The 20086-nt window shown below is 37.4% G+C and overlaps 1 protein-coding gene across 1 annotated transcript in view; it reads right to left on the bottom strand.

The window, feature by feature from the left end:
* The window catches only part of Hsf5 (heat shock transcription factor 5), a 33137-nt gene extending 13776 nt beyond the window's left edge, over positions 1 to 19361 (bottom strand). The window contains exons 1-3 of the mRNA XM_003466808.3: positions 18686 to 19361; positions 11786 to 12160; positions 1777 to 1874 (exon numbers count right to left, since the gene is read on the bottom strand). Coding sequence (XP_003466856.2) covers positions 1777 to 1874; positions 11786 to 12160; positions 18686 to 19304 — 1092 coding nt within the window. The 5' untranslated portion in view covers positions 19305 to 19361. The remainder of the gene's footprint in view (positions 1 to 1776; positions 1875 to 11785; positions 12161 to 18685) is intronic.
* Between the last annotated feature and the right edge of the window lie 725 nt (positions 19362 to 20086).

The raw sequence follows: 20086 nt of genomic DNA, 5'->3' as shown, positions 1-20086 counted from the left end.
AACATCTAACTGTAGGGTAGGTACGTCTTTCCAGTGAAAATGTACTGACTAGGATATGATGCTTGAGGATGCTGGCAATGAAAAATGGCCAACTAAATTCCCTTAATCTACTTCAAAACAGTCCTAGTGTCTACTTCCGGTGTATATTCTCTTTTTAAAAAGCGGGGGTGTTCTTGTTTGTTTTTGTTTTTTGAGACAGGGTCTCACTATGTACTTCAGGGTTACCTTTAACTTACTATGTACCATCGCATGGCCTCAAACTTGTGATTCTCTTGCCTCAGTTTCCCCAATGCTGGGATTACAGGTGTGCACCACCACACCTAGTTTAAGAGTATTCTTTTCAGCAATTTAATGTCATCCATAAAATATTCTCTCTGGCTGAGGATGTATCTCAGTAGTAGAGCACTTGCCTAGAGGCCTTAGATTTGATTCCCAACAACATACACACAATCTTACACCTCAAGGACTGAAACTATCTCAGATTCAATGGTAGCAAACCTATCACTAGCCTGCAGCAGCTTGCTATCAATTATCAATGAAAGCTCTAAAACGTTCACTGGCACTGATTTAGAAGATTATCCAAGCCAGATACACATTGCCAATCTAGCAATTACAGTATAAAGCATGGCATTTACTCTGCAAAAAAATAGCAATGTAAACTAGGTATGGTGGCACAGGCCTATAATCCCAGCACTTGGGAGACTGAGGCAGGATGATCACCACGAGTTTAAGATCAGCCTACACTACTTAGCAAGACTCTGTTCCCCCGCCCCCCCCCCGCCAAAATCTAAAAATAGCAATATAAAACACTTAGAGCATTTATTTCTGAAAAAATAATGACAAGATACTTGAAGTACAATGTTTTTAACATGCAGGCTAAGACTGAATGGGACCAGACTTAAATTTCCTTACTTTTGACATTTTTTTCTCTTTAAAAAAGTCTAATGATCTGTACCATCTTAGAGAATCTGTTATTTGGTGACTTATATACTTTTAGAATTTATCTTGCAATCATTTTACCATGGGAAAGTCTAGAACAGCATTGTGGAAAGTAACTTTCATCAATGAAGCATGTTCATTTCTATGCTATACAATTTGGTAGCCATTAGCCATATGAGACCACTGAGCCCTTGAAATTGACTGTGAAACTAATAATAAATGTTAAAATTTCATTTATTTATTTATTTATTTATTGGGGGGATGAGACAGGCATTCACTCACTTTGTAGTTTAGGCTAGCCTTGAACTCTCTATGTAGTCCAGGTTGGCCTCCAACTCACAGCAATCCTCCTACCTCAGCCTCCCAAGTACTGGGAATACAGGCATGTGCTACCATGCTTGGTTTAAAATTTCATTTAATTTTAAATTAAATTTAAAATGTCACATGTAGGCAATGGCTACTATATTGGACAATGATAGCCTAGAAAAATACTCAGACACCATTTATATCGCTACTCCTTTTAATTAGAACTGGGGGCTCAGCGACACAGCACCTACTGGCAAGCACAATGCCCTGAGTACAAAATTAATTCCTGGTACAAAAAAAAAAAAGATAAGAAAACAAACTAACAGTACCAGGGATTTAGCTCAGTTGTATAGTACCTGCCTGGCAAATGTGAGGTCCTGAGTTCAATTCCTGACAATACCATCCATTAAAAAAATTAGAACTCAGAAAACTAAGTCCACGATCCACATTTTATCTCTGGTTACTGATTAATATAAATTATACTTTGAAATTGTGCAACTGTACAGGAAGCATAGTGAGCCATAATCTTACCTGGAAGTAGTTGCAGTGTGCATAGGAAGAGGCAGTGGGAGTGACACAACTACTTAGAGCATCCATATGGGTAGAAGGAGAGCAGCACTGTAGCACAGCTAGAATAAATTCAAACAGTAATAAGCCACCAACCAAAAGAAACCCCTATGGCATTCCAAGCACTGCCTTCTTTCAACGTGGAAAGCAACCCAAAGGAAAACTTCCTTTCTGTGTCAAAACAAATTAGATTTAGTTCAACTTAGGTGCTATTATTTGTTGAAAATAACATGTCATATAATAACTTTAAAATAATCATGTCTGCTTTCATAAGTAGTTTCTTTACACCTAAACATTGTGTTATCTTTATAACCAAACATTTATTGTTATTGAAAGTAATTTCACTTTATTGAAAGTATCAGGATATATTTGACATTCCTAAATGTTTCAATTCTTTTGTGCAGTAATAACTACAGAGGGGGAGTAGAAGGGTAAATAATTACAAAATATCTTTTCAATATTCCTACCATTAAATAATGCACCTGGAATAAACAGATGCAAAAAATATTTTAGCCATTTAGACAAGTGTTTAGGTTTATGGATCCTAAAGCCATAAAGTACTAAAGAACAGTAATGGCAGTTAGGCATGCAATAAATATTTACCAGCTGTTTTTTCAAATAAAGAAATAGTTTTTTTCTGGTGCTAGTAGGAAATGAACCCCAAAATACATTTTCCAAACTTTCCATTTACAGGTAGGACAGCATGAATAGTTATATTTACAGATGCAAAAGGCCGGGGATTTAGCTCAGTGGCTTAAGTGCTTGCCTGGTAAGCATAAGGTCATGAGTCCGAACCCTGGTAACCCCTCCCAAAAAAAGACAGATGCAGTGCAGCTCACACTGGCCTAAAACTCTAGTGATCCTACTGCCTCAGCCTCCCAAATGCTGTGATTACAGGCATGCACCACCACACTCAGCTACAGATGCGGTCTTAATAGGCTTAGTCTCTCTGAGACTCTCCAATACAAATGAGGATCAGTTATAATATCACACCTTTGGATTAAATAGGATAACATGTATCAAGCACCTAGAATTCTGCAGGCACAATGGTAGATGATTTACAGGTATCAAGACAATCAGATGAAGTTACTTTACAAAAGAAGTAACCTCAAACTCACAAAGCTGGTAGTGTCAGAGCCAGTAAATTAAACTTCAAAAGCACACACTCTTTCTACACAGTATTTCCCTTCTTCCTGAAATTTGGCATTTTGATTTTACTAGAATTCCACATGCTGAATATCTTTAAAGGTGCCTACAATTTTTGTATTTTTAGTGTACTAAAACTATAATCTCTTTGAAAGTAAACTAGCCTAAAGATTATAAAAATTAACTGAAACATTTTCCATAATTGACTACTGGTTTCTAAAATAAATATTTACAGTCGGGTGTGGTAGTGCACACCTGTAATTCCAGCACTCAGGAGGCTGAGGCAGGAGATTTGCCATGAGTTCAAGGCCAGCCTAGACTACACAGTGAGACACTGTGTCCAAAAAAAAATTTTTTTACACATCATGTGCAGTTTATTAAATTTTGCACATAGAAAAATTTTAAATAATAGAATTCTAGTTCAGATATAAATACAAGGGTTGAGGTTATCTGAGCAACATGGTTTTTAACAATTCTAGTGATTTTTAAAAAAATTTATTTTTATTAGTACATTTACATTATATAATTATTCATGACAGGGATTTGGTACATATACATAACACATCTTAATTCTTTTTACTTCCTCTGCTCAATTTTAGTGATTTAAAAAAAAACATATACAGTATCACTAATTGTCACAAAGAATTCCAACACAGATTAGGCAAACAGGTTTCTACAATCGATCTTCTGGAATTTATTCATATATAAAATTAAATGTTTTTATTTGAATTTAGTTCCCAAGGATTTTTGTTTTTGATTTTTCTGGCTTGTCTGTCTGTTTTGTTTTGTTGTGCTGAGGACTGAACCCAGGGTCTTACACATGCTACGCAAGTGCTCTGTTACTGAACTACATCCCAGACCTTCTAAGGTATCTGAAAACATCCCAGGAAATAAACTGGATCCAAACAACTAAACACCAAGTGGGGTGTGCCAAAACGCAAGAGCATTTTTCCAGAGCAATAGCAAGTAAGGAAAACCTAGCCCCCTAGCGGCAATCAACAGGTAACATCCTACCGGAAGTCATCCATCACAATAGAGAAACAGTGTTCAATCACAAATAAATCACTGAAAGGGTTATATTTATTTTTCTGATATTTCAATGTGTTGATCCTGATCCTATTAGATATACATTTTGAAGCTTTAAAAATATTAAAGTAAAATTTTTTGATAAGTAAGCTAAAAGAAAAAAGAATATGTTAATATTACATATTCTTTGTAATATTACAGCTGACTTTGTAAGAAAACAGTGAAACACTGAATATTCTTTAAAGCATCTACCAAAATATGAAAAATAAAAAGGTATCTGAATGAAGAAAAAGAGAACTTTAATAGATCAAAGTCCCAAAATATTCAATAGTCATTTCTTTACCAGTGCAGTCCTACTCTGTACACACGAGAGAATAGAACAAAGCAAGGTATTAGTAAATTTACTGAACAGAAGAACCTACATATAGAGATCGAACTATGTGCTTATTAGTATACGACAAATTAACCTACTGTACATTGGGAAAGCTCTAGTATTTACTTACTGAGTTTATCACTGTGTCTTGTTTTTGGTACTCAGGGATTGAACTCATGACCTCATGCTTGCCAGGCAAATGCTTGTGCCACAGAGCTAAATCCCTGGCCATTACTGGTCTTAAAATGCATTAATCTGCAAATGATCTTTTAAATCAGGCTGGAGTAGCACGTGCCCATTATCACAGCTACATGGGAGTGTGCAAGCAGGAAGACTGCGGCTTTGAGGTAAGCCTAGGCAACTCAGTGTGCCCCTGCCTCTGAAAATTTAAGAAAAACGGACAGAAATGTAGCTCAGTGGTAGAACACCTTTGCATTATATTTCCAATACTGAAAAAGGAAAAAGAGATCTTTAAGTATCTTTGTGAAGGCAGTGTTCACTTTAAGGCATTAAACAGCATGTAAGAGGAAAAGGTATAAATAATAAACAGAAAGGTAGAAATACAATTTTTTTGATGGTGGTCATACTGGAAATTGAACCCAGACTTCATGCTAGGCAAGCACCATACACCAAGCTATATCCTCAGCTCTTTCAAGAATGTTTAAAATTTTGAGATAAGATCTCAGTAAGTTTCCTAAGATGGTCTCAAAATTGCACTCTTCCTGCTTCATCCTCCCAAGTAGCTGGTATTACAGGTATACACTTGGGCTCTGGGCTAGTCGACAACATTTTAAAACTTTTCTAAATAATAAAAAAGTCCAAACTTAAAAAATTATTACTGTCACTATAGATGAGGCAAACAAGTTTGTATACTTTATTCTATGGAAGCAATTTTAAATATGTAACTGAAATAGTTTCAGTTTGAATTTACTCCAGGATTAGTACAATGTCAACAGTGAAAAAATAGTCAAAAATATACAGGCTCAAAAAAACCCAGTAAATTTTATTTCAAGATAAGTTCCTGGATTAGTCAAATTTGTAGGCAAAAATTTTTAGTTTAGTGATTACCAGAGCTTGGGAGGAAGGAAGAATGGGAAGCCATTGCTCAATGGATAGTTTCACCTGAGTGATAAAAGCTTTTTAAATAATGGTGATGGTTGCACAATACTGTCAATATAAATATGCCAACGAATCATACATTTAAAAGTAGTTAAGATGTACATCTTTATATTAAATATTACACAATTCCACTAATATGAGGTATGTAGGATAGTTATATTCATAGAGACAGAAATAGTCAATGGATTTTTTTGTTGTTGTTCGGTTTTTTTGAGGCAGAGTCTCACTGTATAGTACAGGCTGGCCTTGAATCACTAGAGCCCAGGCTGACCTTGAACTCTGCCTTAGCCTCCCAAGTGCTGGGATTACAGACAGGCACCACCATACCTGGCTCAAAATAAAATGAGGAGTTAGTGTTCCATGGGTTTCAGATAATGAAGATAGAAAAAGTTTTAGAGAAAACTAGTGGCAAATATATTTAATGGTATGAAAAATAGTTAAAATGTTAAGTTTTATGGGTTTTTTTTTTTTGGTCTTTTTTGAGACAGGGTCTCCCTATGCAGTTCAGGCTGGCCTTGAGTTCACTTTGTAGCCCAGGCTGGTTTCGAACTCATAACGATCCTCCCATGTCAGCCTCCTGAGTGCTGGGATTACGGGCGTGAGCCACCACGCTCGGATTAAGTTTTATGTTTTATAAGAGCTTTACTATAATAAAAAGAGTTAAATCTGACTGTACATTTGTTTATTCTGCCAAGTAAAAAAATTCCTGTTGGCAAGCCCTTTTCCTTAAGTACAGAGTTAGGTCTCTTTAGAGAAGCAGGCTGACTGAGCACCACGGCCCTGGAAAACTTTTATAACTCTGTAAGTCTGTATTTTGTGTGTGTGTGATTACTAGAAGCGGAAGCCAAAAGGTCAAACTTTTTTTTTTTTTTTTTTGAGACAGGGTTCAGGTTGGCCTTGAACTCATTATGGAGCCCAGGCTGATCTTGAACTCATGATCCTCCTGCCTCAGCCTCCCTCTGGGGTTATAGGTATATACCACCAACCAGGCATCAAGTCAAACCTTTAGAATTTAAATGTAGTTGGCTGGAGTATAGCTTAGTGGTAGAAGGCTTGCCTCGTATATACAAGGCCCAGAGTTTGCAACCCTTTTTGCCCAAAAGTTGGTTCAGAAAAAATTTTAAATTATAGGATATGTTTTTCAATGAAAAATAAAAATATCATGTGTACCTTGGTCTATATTCTTGTAAATTACTTACTTTTTAAAGTGTGTGTAGGTTTATTTAAGACAACTTTTAAACACTGTACTTTAAATGTAAATACTATTTCAAATTTTATAAACTTGTTATGTATACATAAATTCATTTAGTTCCAGACCCAAACTATTATCACTACTTTATAGAAAAGGAAATTGAGGTTAAGCCACATGAAATAATTAGCTGAAGGTCACATTACATGATTGACTACCAAGCCCATCCCATTCAAGAGATTATTTACCAGAGGTCACTTACATGCAAGCTCTGCTAGGTATAGAGAATACAAAACAAATTAAGAGGTAACCGCACTTTCCAGAGCCCCCAATAGACCTCTCATGCCAGCCATTCAAGTATTTTCCTCTGTTTAGACAGAGTGCATCAACTCCGAGCAGTCCTAATGCCACCAGGACCATACAACAGTGCATCACTCCTGCAGTGTCTGGATTGTATACTCCAACTGGGAATAACCAACTCTGGTGGACAGATAAACCAGGAGATTCTCTCAAAGAATAGGACATCCTCCCCGCATCACACATACCACAAACTATTTATGACAATGGCCAAAAGAAGGTATCCTTGAATCAGACTGCTTGGGCTTCTTTCCCTGTCTGCTAGTTAACAGCTGTGCCCCAGTCTTGCCATCTAGAAAAAACCGAGGATAACTGTACTATACCTATTTTGTAAGGTTATTATGAGGATTAAGTGAATAAATATTTGAAAAGTACTTACAATAGTACTGGATCATACTGATTGCTATGTAAGTATTTGTTAAAATACAAGATATAATTTGATAATCACCACTGTGGAGTTTAAAATGGAACTTTGAAAACAGATTTTGAATCAACTCAACATTACAAACAAAGGAAAGAATTACTCCAGGACTGTGGTGGTGACACGCATGTAATCTTAGCACTCTGGTCACTGAGGCAGGAGGATCCCAAAGTTTGAGTTCAGTTTGAGAAATTCAGCATCTTAGTGAGGCCTTGTCTCAAAATTAAAAAACAAACAAACAAACAAAAAAACACCTCAGCACATAGGTCCTGGGTTCAGTCTCCAATGCCGTAAAACATTCTCAAAATTCTTCACCATAGGACCTTCTATGTATATGTGAAGTTTATGTATGTTCAAATATATAGCAGAGAATCAGTAAAATAAGGTCTAACATGAAAGACTTTAATAAAAGAAGAAAATTAAATCATAGGTGAGAAACTAACATCAGAGGAAGAAATTGTTCTAGATAGGACAAAACTAAAAAAAATCAACAAATACTGGATAAAATGACATTTTATCTTTGAAGGAGAGATCAGAATAGAAAAATGTAAACAAGGTAGGCAAAGAAAACAGACACTTCAAAGGCAGGACAAGGATACTCTGATGAGTCATTTTGAGTCAGTATGATAGCAATTTATTAGTCTCAATAGCCTAGCTTTACTAGAGAAATTAAGAATGTATTAAATATGACAAAATTCAAAATTCACTGGTCATACTATCTGAAGACCAAGTCCAAGTTTATTTTAACACAATTTTTTAATGAACTTGGGTGCCGTTTTTTATTAAAATTTGATACAAACCTCATTGCATAGTTCACTTTGAAAGGATAGAAATATGACCACTATTCCAAAATTAGTTCTTTTATTATGACTTAGATGAATTTAAGACTGATTATTATCTCGCCTCTGAGAGCAGTAATGCTTTATAACTCTAGGAAAGTCATTTATAATGCTGTTCATAAATAGATACTCTTTAAATATTGGTTCAGTTTTTGCACTTAACATTTTGTTTCCTTCACCCATAACTGGAAAACTTAAGTATTTGTGCAGTATTTTATAGCACTTTTTTCCATAGCAAGTCTTTTATATTTAACAATAAAATTTTTATTTATATTAATATTTCAGAATGAGCCAGGCATGGTGGCACACACCTGTAATCTCAGCACTCAGGAGGTGAGGTAGGAGAATCCCAAATTCAAGCCCTACCTGGGTAATTCAGTGAGACCCTGTCTTCAAATAAAAATAAAAAAGGACTGAGGATATAGTTGAGCATGAAAGGCCCTGGTTTCAATCCTAATACTACAAAAAAAAAAAAAAATTCAGAATGGTCAAAGCAATTTTGACAATTTTATTTCATGACATTTCTTATTCTCCTAATCTCAGAAAATTTATAGTCACTTCAACTATCCCTATTAAAAAAGGGACAAAATATAAATTTAAAAACAGAAGAGTCAAGCATGGTGGTGCACCCTTGTAATGCCAACCCTTGGCAGGGAATTTTTTTTTTTTTTTTTGAGACAGGGTCTTGCCATGTACTTCAGTTCAGCTGGCCTTGAACTCACTATGCAGCCCAGACTGGTTTTAAACCCTCAATGATGATCCTCCTTGCCTCAGCCTTTGCAAGTGCTAGAATTACAGGTATCTGCCACCACAAGTACCCGGCTCTATAATTTTCCCTTTGTAAGTTTCCAACTAAGATAAAATATTTTTCAGTAACAAATTCAAAATCATAGCAATTTAACAAATTATTAGTTGGAGCATTTTCTGGTGAATGATACATAGAAGTTGTTTTCATAAAACTTAGAATTTGGGGTTTCTACAAGGATTACTTAGAACTTGGAATACATTTTCTCATAAAAACAACATAAAGACTATAACCATTTGTAACGATGATAGTAATATAATGCCTAGCCTCTGTATCTGATATTTCCACTTCAAAATTCTGATTGGAAGATCACACCACACTTCTCTATCTCCCTATACAATCCTTCCAAATTTCAACTCCCTCAAAGTTACTGACACTTCAGCAGTTTTATAAAAGGAAAGGAAAGGTAAACACTTATTAGAGAAAGGAAGGGATGTGGGAGAATCATCTATTTGGGCCACAGAATGTAAAACAAGTATAAGTAATAGTCAATCTCTCTCCCCACTCCACCCCATGCATACATGGAATGCAGCCAAGGTAAAAATAATAAATAATGCAGCCAAGGATTAGAGCTAGGCATGGCAGGACATGCCTGCAATCCCAACAACTAAGGAGGCTAAGGGAGAAGGATTGCCCATTCAAGGTCATTTTGCACAAAATGGCAAGAAACTATTTTTAAAAATAAAATAAAATAGGACTGGGGATGTAGTTCAGTGACATAAGCGCCAGCCTGGGAAGCACAAGGTTGTGAGTTCGATCCCTGATACCAAAATAAATAAAATAAAATACTGAATCAAATGCTTCAATAATAAAAATGTGATCTTATTTGTTGTTATCTTCAAGATATATGTCTTATAAACCTGAGCAACGTGTGGTGGTACACACTTACAATCCCAGCACTCAATTGACTGAGATAAGAGGATCATAAATTCAAACCCACGCTGAGTAATTTAGCTAGATGCTATCTCATTTTTTAAAGAGGTCTAGGGTGAGTACATAGCTCAGTGCAAAGAACCTGAGTTCAATCCCCAATAAAGAAAAAAAAAAAAGATATGAAATTAGTCATCTCTTTTTAAAGACTGCACATTTTTTTTCTTCAAAGAAATATGTGAAGAGATACTAGGCCTCAACCATTCTCTACATAAGATGGTAAACCTTTCTTTTTTTTAATAGGTAAAATGACTAAAAGTACTAAATCACTTTTACTCCATACATACAATGCTCCTGCTATCCACTGAAAGAGTAAACAGTAGCAGCTCTAAAAATATAAAGACAAAAAAAAAAAAATGGGACTGGAGATTTAGCTCAGTGGCATAAGTGCCTGTCTATAAGTGTGAAGTCCTGAGTTTGAACCCCGGTACCACCAAAAAAAAAAAAAAAAAAAAAAAGACAAAAAAATATAAAGAACTTAGCCTAATTTAAATTCTGCTCTTGTTATTATAATATCATTAAAATTAAAAGTTTTAGAAAAAATAATTCTTTTTGCTTCTATATTTGGGTAGACTATCATAAGCCAATAAATAAAAATATACAGTTTGATGTTAAAGGCTAGAAAACAGTGCATCCATTACAAATAAAATAGGCACCAGATTTATAACTTTTGTGTGGCAACAAATTATTTTGAGAGAAAATTAATGGGTTTTCCAGATTTCTAATTAACAGGGCAAAAGAATGTTTCCTATTCTGTCCTTTCTGAAAGCTTTGGTCCTTCATTCTACGGGCCCATTTCTCATTATGTGCAAAGTACAATTCGTGATGAAACCCATACCACTGCATTTTGAATGAGATAGTAAGACTATTATCTTGCAAAAACCCATCAGGAAAACACATTTTTTTTTTTCTGAGATCCAAAACAAATGGTCATTATCATAAGGAATTCCAGTTAATAGCTTGGGATCTACCAGCCATGACCTCAGCATGGTTAGTTAACTACAGGTCAACTGTCATTGTCAGTTTCTCCTTCTGTCTGTTACTTCCCAATTCTTAGATGTATAACATAAACATCACAGAAACTCCACGATTTACCACATTTTAGTAAAGAATTTAATTTTCAGAGTGTATGCTTTTTCATTAAACTTTATTATTGAGATACTAAAATGATTTCATTATGAGTTAACCTTACCTGTAAAATTAAAATATAAAAATATGTAATACATTTAAACTATTGTTAAAAACTAAATACTGAACCAACAGCTGAGTTAAAATAAGGTTCCAGGGTACTAAGTTTTGTTTTGTTTTCTGTTTCTTTGAGACAGGGTCTCATTGTGCAGTTTAGGCTGGCCTTGAGCTTACTTTATAACCCAAACTGGTCTCGAACTCATAACAATCCTGCCTCAGCCTCCTGAGTGTTGGGATTATAGGTGTGTGCCACCACACCTGGTTCAGGGTATTAAGTCTTAAATTCAAAACTAGAACACATTTTGAAGTTACAAAAATTTCACTAAAAACCTATACCTTTATAATCTTTACAAATATAACAAAATTTTATATATTGTTTAAAAAAAAATGTGTCCTGCTAAGAAATCTTTGATATTTGAGTGCATATTCCTTCTATTTTTAAGCCCAAAGAGATTAAAATTTAAAATATAAACACAAAAACAAAACAAAAAAGTATGAAAAGATATTTTAAATGATTAAGAAATATAAATATTATTATTAATTACTCTAATAGAAACCAGTGAACTTAAATGTCTCATACCTGTTGGATAGTAGGCTTGGGAGAACTGTGCTGAGGGTGTGTAGTTACTATATTTTTGGGAGGAGCTGACCATTGTTTGAGGACCTTGTTGAACATGCACAGATGTGGCACTGGGCTGCAGCGTGTAGGTAACCTCAGTTGGAAACCTCTGCAGTACAGGAAATGGAACTCCCTTATCTGAAAACGTTGGAGACGTCTCCACTTGTCCAGGGTGCATCCCAAGGGAATTCTGCCATGTTCTAGGAGGAATCGGGGTCCGATCTAAACCTTTCAGAGGGAAAGTACTGTGGTTGTGGGATGAAGTTGATACATAGGAATACGGAGACAAACTATCTCGCCGGAATGATCGGTGAAACTGTCCTACAGCCACTGGTCCTGCATAAAAGAGGAAAAGCATGTTTATTAATTTTATATTACACCACCAGACATAGCAAACCAAAGATAAAAAAAAAAAACTACAGTTTATCGGCTGTTTTTAACAAAAGTTTACTATTGGTAAAAATAAGCTCAGAATCTAGGATATGAGATTGCACATAGATTAATCAAGTAAACTTTTGTTTGGTTCTCTATTTGACTGTCATAAGAGATAAAGTGACCAAATACTAACAGGAAATCAAAGGTTAAATATTCAATGTTAAAAGCCTTTTACAGATGATTCAGCCTTTCTGTCTTTCACTTCAATTGACTGATTTTGATTTTTCCAGTGTTAGCTACTTCCTAGCTTTTCATTCATTCTTTCAAACCATTTGAAAGTTTTAATAATAAGCAGGAGAATATACATAAAGAATAAATATGTAAGGAATAATTATAATACAAAGCTGGGTCTCATGGTGCAAATCTGTAATACTAGCATTCTGGGAAGCTGAGGCAAAAGAATAGAAGTTTAAGTTCAGCCTGAAAAACAGTAACATAGTAAGATCTTCTCTCAAAAAATGAAACAAAGGGGCTGGGGATTTAGCTCAGTGGCATAAGTGCCTGCCTGGCAAGCGCAAGTTTATGAGTTCGATCTCCCCCCCAAAAATAAAATAATACACTATATATACTATATATATATATATAAAACACAAGCCAAAAAGAAATGCAATGGTTTTTGCTTTCAATTAGAAAAATATCTTGTCTAGAAAAACAAATCTTTGTAGAAAAGTCAGGATTAAAAAGTCTGACTTTGTTTCTTCACTCTGTAAATCAATCAACCATTTTCCTTAAGGTTCTTTAAAGTTTTTCTAGTATTGACCCTTCCCAGATAGCAGTAGTTTTCGAACCCTGGGTTAACATCTGAATCACTGGGAGAGTTTGTTAAAAATCCATATATCCAGTGAAGTGTTGTGGAACATGCCTATAATTCTAGCACTTGGGAGACTGAGGCAGGAGGATCACTGTGAGTTCAAGGCCAGCCTAGGCTACATAGTAAACTGAAGACTAGCCTAAATTAAACAGCAAGACTTTGTCTCAAAAAAAAAAAAAAATCGACATATCCAAGTTCAGATACCTGATACAGAAATTTGCTTTTCCTTACCTATAAAGGAAAAAAAAAAGAAGGAAAAAAGAAAAACATAAAGACATAAGGAATAGAAAGGACAAGGAGAAAAGGAATAATATAAATGTTGCATGCTAAACTTATAATGATGTTTTTATATAAACAAAGCTAGCTAATTTATTCCTAAAAAGTTTTTAGTATTATATTATGTGGTTCACAAATTCCTATTTATTTTATTAAACTAATCTGTAAAACAAAGAGAAAATTTAAGTTATGTGCTACTCAGATACTAACCTAAATTTGAAAGACGGCACTCAAATTTCTATTTTTTCAAATAAACCAACATATTATACCTCTCTCATTTTATTTCTTTGGTGCTTTATTTCCTTAAAGAATAAAGCATTAAGCAAGAACCAATACCAAGAATCAACACATCAAAATAAAAAACTCCTGCACACCAAAGGAAACAACCAAGAGTGAAGATACAGCCTACAGAATAGGAATACATTTTTCCAGCTATTCCTCAGAGGACTAACATCTAGAACATATAACAAATTTTTTAAAAATCCCTAAAAAAAAAAAAAAAAAAGAGATTCCTCAAAATAAAAGACCCAATCAAAAACTGGGCAGCCAGGGCCAGAGATATAACTCAGCGAGCCTGACAAATGCATGGTCCTGAGTTCGATTCTCAGCACAAAAACAAAACAAAAAAACTGGGCAGCCAAAATGAACAGACATACTTCTAAGAGGTACAAAACATCCAATAAATATATGAAAAAAATTTCAATATCATTGATCATTAGAGAAGTGCAAATTTTAAAAAACACTGAAATACTATCTTACTCCAGAAAAAATGGCTGTCACCATCAAGAAATCAAAGAATAACTGTAGGATGGGGTTTGGTGGGAGGAATCCTTTTACACTTTTGGTAGGAATGTAATCACCCTGGAAATCAGTATAATTCCATGTCCCCAACTGTTTCCTTTCTAGGTATCACCCCAAGAGTTAAAGATATCATATTTCAGTGATACATGCATAGCTGTTTATAGCTGCACAATTTATAATAGCCAAATTTTGGAAATGGCCTATATGCCAATCAAAAGATAAATTGATAAAGAAAATGTGTATATACACAATGAAGTCATACTCTGTCATAAAGAAAGATAAATTTGAGGCATTCTTAGGTAAATGGATACAACTTGAGACCATCATATAAGTGAAATACATCAGACACAAAATTAAATTCCACACAGTTTCTCTTAGGAGAAACTAAAAACAGAGAGACAGAGACAGAACTAGAAAGATAGCGCAAAATAGAAGATAAACAGGAAATAGAGAGATCTTTTTCAAATGGATGGGGAATCAAGATATGGAAGGTGGGGGGGGGAAAGGGAGTGGGAAAAAAAGAATGTAAGGGAAAAACAAAATTTTTGTGAATGTGAAAGGGACCAAGAGTTTGAAGGAGTAGGGAGGGGAAGAGAACGGGATGAAAAAAAGAAAAAAAAGAACGTATACATGTAACAACTCTCTACAATAAGTGTAATCATCATGTACTGCAAACACGTACTAATAAGGATAAAATAATTCATTTATGATTTTAAAAAGAATAAAATATTAATAAATTAAAGTATTAAAAAAGAATAAGATATTAATACCAAGACTAAACAAATACATGCACACATATTAAACAACACAAATTCTGGAGCCCTGAAAATCAAGAGGCCTTTATTCAATGGGGGGAAAAAACCTTACATCAGAAGACAGAATGTGTTTAAATGATAGATCGCTTAGAAATGACTTTTCTGTTTTCCTTTAAAGTACAAAACATAATTTTTGTGGTGGTATCTGACAAGCAATTCCAAAGATACATATACATTGAACTCACCTCTGATAACTCTTTGTTTTCCTAAAGAAACTTACTCTTCAAAAAAAGTTTCTGAATGTCTCAAACTGTGCTCCACTTGATTTCTCCATGGATGCTTTATGTACTAAAGATAATGCAGTATCTTACTCGTTCTTCTGACCTCTTCTAGGATAAACTGAATGTCAATAACTGACACAGCTATGAATTCTATTTCTCAAATTCTAGTTTATGTTTTAATTAAAATATAACACTATCATGATAAACTCTGAGTATCAGTCAACTATCTATTTTAGACACTGATAACATTAGAAAACTGTCAGAATTAGAAGGGTGTCCCTTTAAATGTTTTTAAATAAAGAACTAAAACACAGGGGGCTGGGGATTTAGTTCAGCAGTACAAGCACCTGCCTTGCAAACAGGCAGTGGTGAGTTCGATCCCCAGTACCGGGAAAAGAAAAAAAAAAAAAAAAAAAACAACAAAAAACAAAACTAAAACACGTTCTACTCTGACTTGTTCTTCTGTTAACGATTACCTCATGAGGCTTTATTTTGACCAGCTTGTAGAACATCATCTGTATATCTCTAAATTTAAATTGCAACTGGCAACATCTCAATCCAGAATCCTAGAAACATCGGGCAGAATAGATTTCTGTTTCTAAAAGATTTTATTCCTTTTATGAAAATGAAGCTAGTCAATTCCCAGGACAGAATTCTAAAGAGATTAGAGAGATTATCTACTTCCTAGACCTTGCTACTTATTTTTAGAATGTGTGACAAATATTGAAAAACAAATTGACACTACAAACAAAATTTTAAAAGGAGACTAAAAAAAATGGGATTTTTCAAGTTTTTTCTCATGAATATTGCTGGAAGGTGAACAGGACAGTTAACTCAGTGGATCTAAGTAAAAGAACTAGGTTCTGAAATATAGGATTCTACTGCAAAACAGGAATATTCAAACCACAAGCTGAAGTAGAACATAGAAAACAAAATGGAAATCAGTAAGCAGCTGTGTGGTCGGACATAAATCAAGGCATGATTCAAGTGGGAAAAAAGGAGCACTAAGAATTTAGAACACAGAATGAAAAGCCAATATTCTTAAACGTGTAATAGAAATACTTTTCACCTAAACCCATAACACAATTCCCCAGTGAACCAAGCGGATAGCATCAATAATCCACACCTGTGTCTTCCTGCACAGGCCAACAGGTAGAGTGTTAAAAATAGAAAATGTGTAAAAATTACCTAGTCATATATGAATTGGCTTGTTACCTATACTGAAAAAGTATGAATTAAATTCATGTTTTTCAACAATCTCTAAAATGATGACCAGGCTGGGCATGGTGGCAGATGCCTATAATCCCAGCACGTGGGAGGCTGAGGCAGGTGGATCACTGTAAGTTCAAAGTCAGTCTGGACTACATAGTGAGACCCTGTGTAAACTAATAATAATAATAATGATAAAAAATGATGACCAAGTGAACTCTAAATGGATAAAATCAGATTGTAGATAGCCTTTGTATTTCTCCAATTAAAATGTTCTCTATTCCTGAGATACAACTGGGTTTAAATAGGAAGAAAAGCAATCAAAGAATACAAAAGAGTAAGCAGAAGTTGGTTTTTATGTAATAGTATGTTTCCTTGTATGAAGTGGGTCATCTCATTTGTCCCATGAATGTATTTCCAGCCTTTTCTTCTTTGCCTTCTAGAGACCAAACCTGAGGGGAGGGGATATGTGGGAGGGGTATCACTTCCAAGAAATTCTGCCAAATTATACCACAGTATTGTGTCTGTCTTTCCCCATACAATTCCCCACCAAAACCAAGGGCCATCACCTGGAAGCAACTTACTATTCCTCTAGAATTCCTTTAGAACATTCCTAAGGCACTGCTACTTTACCAGCTCGTTAATAGAACTCTTAGACCTTTGTCTTCTAAACCACACACACAGCATAGTCCTTTGAATATAGGGTTATTTGTATGTTTAAATTTTTTTCATAATGCAAAAATAACCTGGATTTCGTTTTGGTTTCTCTTTCTTTTGTGTGCATGTGTTTCCAGAAAGGGTTTTGATACACACTCCAGGCTGGCCTCCAGCATGCCATGTATCCCAGACTGGCCACAAACTTGGAAGTTTTTCTACCTCATTTTCCTGAGTGCTGGGATTACAGATATGTACCACCATGCCTAGCTTCCAGATTTATGTTAAATCTATGTTAACATGCTAGAAATGTTTCTATTACTCTCCTGGTTAAAGGTGAAGAATGAATTCTCATTATTATATCCTGTTGCTGTCTTGGTATAGTGCTTTATATCATGGGTTCGTTAAACAAAGAAACTTTTGTAAATGAGAAGAGGGATTGAAGGGAAGGTAGGAAGATGGGAAAAAAAGAATCTAGTTGTGCTACGTACAGGTACAAATTCCCTAGGATGAATGTGATCATTATGAATACTTAAAACGTACCAATAAACATAATTAATAAAAAAAAGTATTGTCACCCTCACCTTTATGGAAGAGTAAAAAGAGGATCAGAAACCAAGACCATAAAAAACTCATTATCACGAAGGTTTCTGAGCTTTTACTCACTATAGATTTACACATTTTTTTTCAGTGCTTAAAGACCATACACAATAGTGAAAAATCTATAGCTTGTACATGTGTAAACTTCTTTTGGAAACTTAATAGCTGCAAAAAAAACCCTTCCTGCCTTGTATCTATCTAACAACACATCTTATGTGTTAAGCTCTCATTAGCTGTAACAAATGTTTAGTCAATTCCAAATGGAACAATATCTTGGAAACCATTTATTGTATTTCTGCCTATAAGATACATAAGCAATGTCTACCATTCTATATATTACTTAGAGCCTTAAACAGTTATCGTAACACTTCTGGCAAGGTTTCTTAGATACCCCAATAGGTGGAAGGTATCATGTTTCTTCAAGGACAAGCTTTCATTCAAGGTACTTTTTCCAGGTTGCCTTGGATGGTATAATGTTCTAAGTTTTCTTAGCTGTGACTTTGTTCCTTCCGGCTCTAACCTGTAGCTTTCTCCTTGCTGGAGCAAGGAGGCCCTTTGGGTTTCCCTCAGCTCCAGTGCTTTCACAAAGACCCACTTGTCATCCAGGTTCACAGCGGAAAGAATGGACCTATGAAGTTAAGTGACTATGGAGTTTTAGAAGCAGGTAAACTCTCGGGGTTCTAGATGTCACAATTCCAACCCTAGGGTTCAGACTAGCAATGTCAACCCTTGGGGTTGGGGAAGGGTGGCAGGAGAACCTAAAGCAGAGTCCCTTTTGTTGTTGGGAGCACACAGAAGGGGCTAAATGCTTCGGAACCCGTTTGAGGAAGCACTAAGGCCCCGGGTGAGGGTGCCTGCGGGGTCAGTGGAGGTGACCAGAGCACTGCAGCACTGGAGCACGGTGCAGAGGCTCTCCAACACCGCCGGGCACCTCCAAGGTGGACAGGTCCCTTCCTGCCCTCTATGGTGGGGTGGCTGTTGCTCCCTGGTGCCTGAGGGCAGGTTAGGCCCCTGAGCCTTGACTCACCGTGCGACTCACCTTGCGGCTCCCGCCGGGGCCCGGCAGGCTGAGGCGGTGACTCCTGGTGCTGCAGCGGGGAGGTGGAGGCGGAGACTGTGGCGGAGGCTGAGGCCGACGTGATGAGCAGCCGCTGGAAGCGGTTGGGCGGCCGGCAGGGCACCTCCAGGCCCGCCGCCAGCTTGGCCTTGTTGGCGCTGGTGAGCCTCTTGAGGTGCACGAGCAGCTGCGGCTGGTCCCGGCGGAAGTGCGGGCTGTGGAAGTGGTGCAGCGGGCCGTCGCCCGCCGGGCCCCCGGGCCCGGGCCCCGGCCCCGGCCCCGGCCCCGGCCCGCCCAGCACCACCTTGCGGAAGCCGTAGAGGTTGAGCTGGCGGATGAAGCTGGTGAAGTTGGTGGTCTTGAAGAGCTCGGGTTCGGCCCCCGTGGCTGCCACACCGCCACCCCCGGCCCCGGCCCCGGCCCCGGCCCCCGGGCTCGGAGGGCTGAGGAGCTCGGCCTCGAAGAGCGGCTGGTCGATGAGCAGCCCCTCGCCGCGGCCGTCCCAGCGGATCGAGCGGTACCGGGGGCTGTTCACCAGCCGCCACAGCTTGGCAGGGAAGTTGTTGGGATTGATGGGGGTGGAGAGCAGCGCCTCCTCCATCGCCCCTGCGCGGCCCTGGGCCTCGCCCCGCCGAGCCTGGCTCCCTCTCCCACCCCGTTCTCGATCCCCCCCACCCCGGCCTTCGCTTCGCCCTGCCCCCTCCTGCCAGCGCCGCAGCCGGAGACCGTTGGCGCAGAGAGCCCGCGGCGGCCTCCGCAGGGCCAATGGGGCCTCGAGTTCCCGCGCGCGCTGCCCTCGGCTGCCGCGGGCACGCGACACCGCAGGGACGAGGCGCATTCCCTCCATGTCCCCGCATGGGCTGCTTCGGAAAGAGGAGCGCTGCCCACCAGGGAGTTCTACGTCCTGCAAAGAAAGAAGCTCAGTTACGCACACAGCCGAACACGAAGGGTGGGACTCCTGGGCCCAGCCGGCCTGTGGCATTCAGAATGCTGAAGGCTGCGTTAGCGACAGTCCTTTCTGCGAACAAAGGGCCAAATCTTATTGGGGATCTCTCCAAATCAGAACGAGGAGGTAGAGATACAATATTCATAATCAGTGAATTCATTTTAAACAGTAGCATTTTGTATCTTTAAAAATATATTCGTTCAGGCCAATGTTTTGCTTAAGACAGTTGATTCAAGGTTGGATAAGCACTGGGCTGTCTGGCAAAGGGGAAACACGACAAAGTACAATTTTGTGTGCCTCCTCAACCCCTCCACTGGTGACACTTGAGCCAGAAAAGAGAAATCTCACTGGAGGTGGATAGAATTCTACCAAATCCGTAAGAATAAATCCCTACCCAGTCAATAAATACAGTTATAACAGAAGCTGTGCTGATAAAA

This window comes from Cavia porcellus, unplaced genomic scaffold (genome assembly GCF_034190915.1).
Source record: "Cavia porcellus strain 051 isolate PalLab524CR breed Dunkin Hartley unplaced genomic scaffold, mCavPor4.1 scaffold_6, whole genome shotgun sequence".
NCBI lineage: Eukaryota > Metazoa > Chordata > Mammalia > Rodentia > Caviidae > Cavia > Cavia porcellus.
The sequence above is the reverse complement of the archived record's forward strand: the minus strand, read 5'-3'. Positions and strand labels throughout refer to the sequence as shown.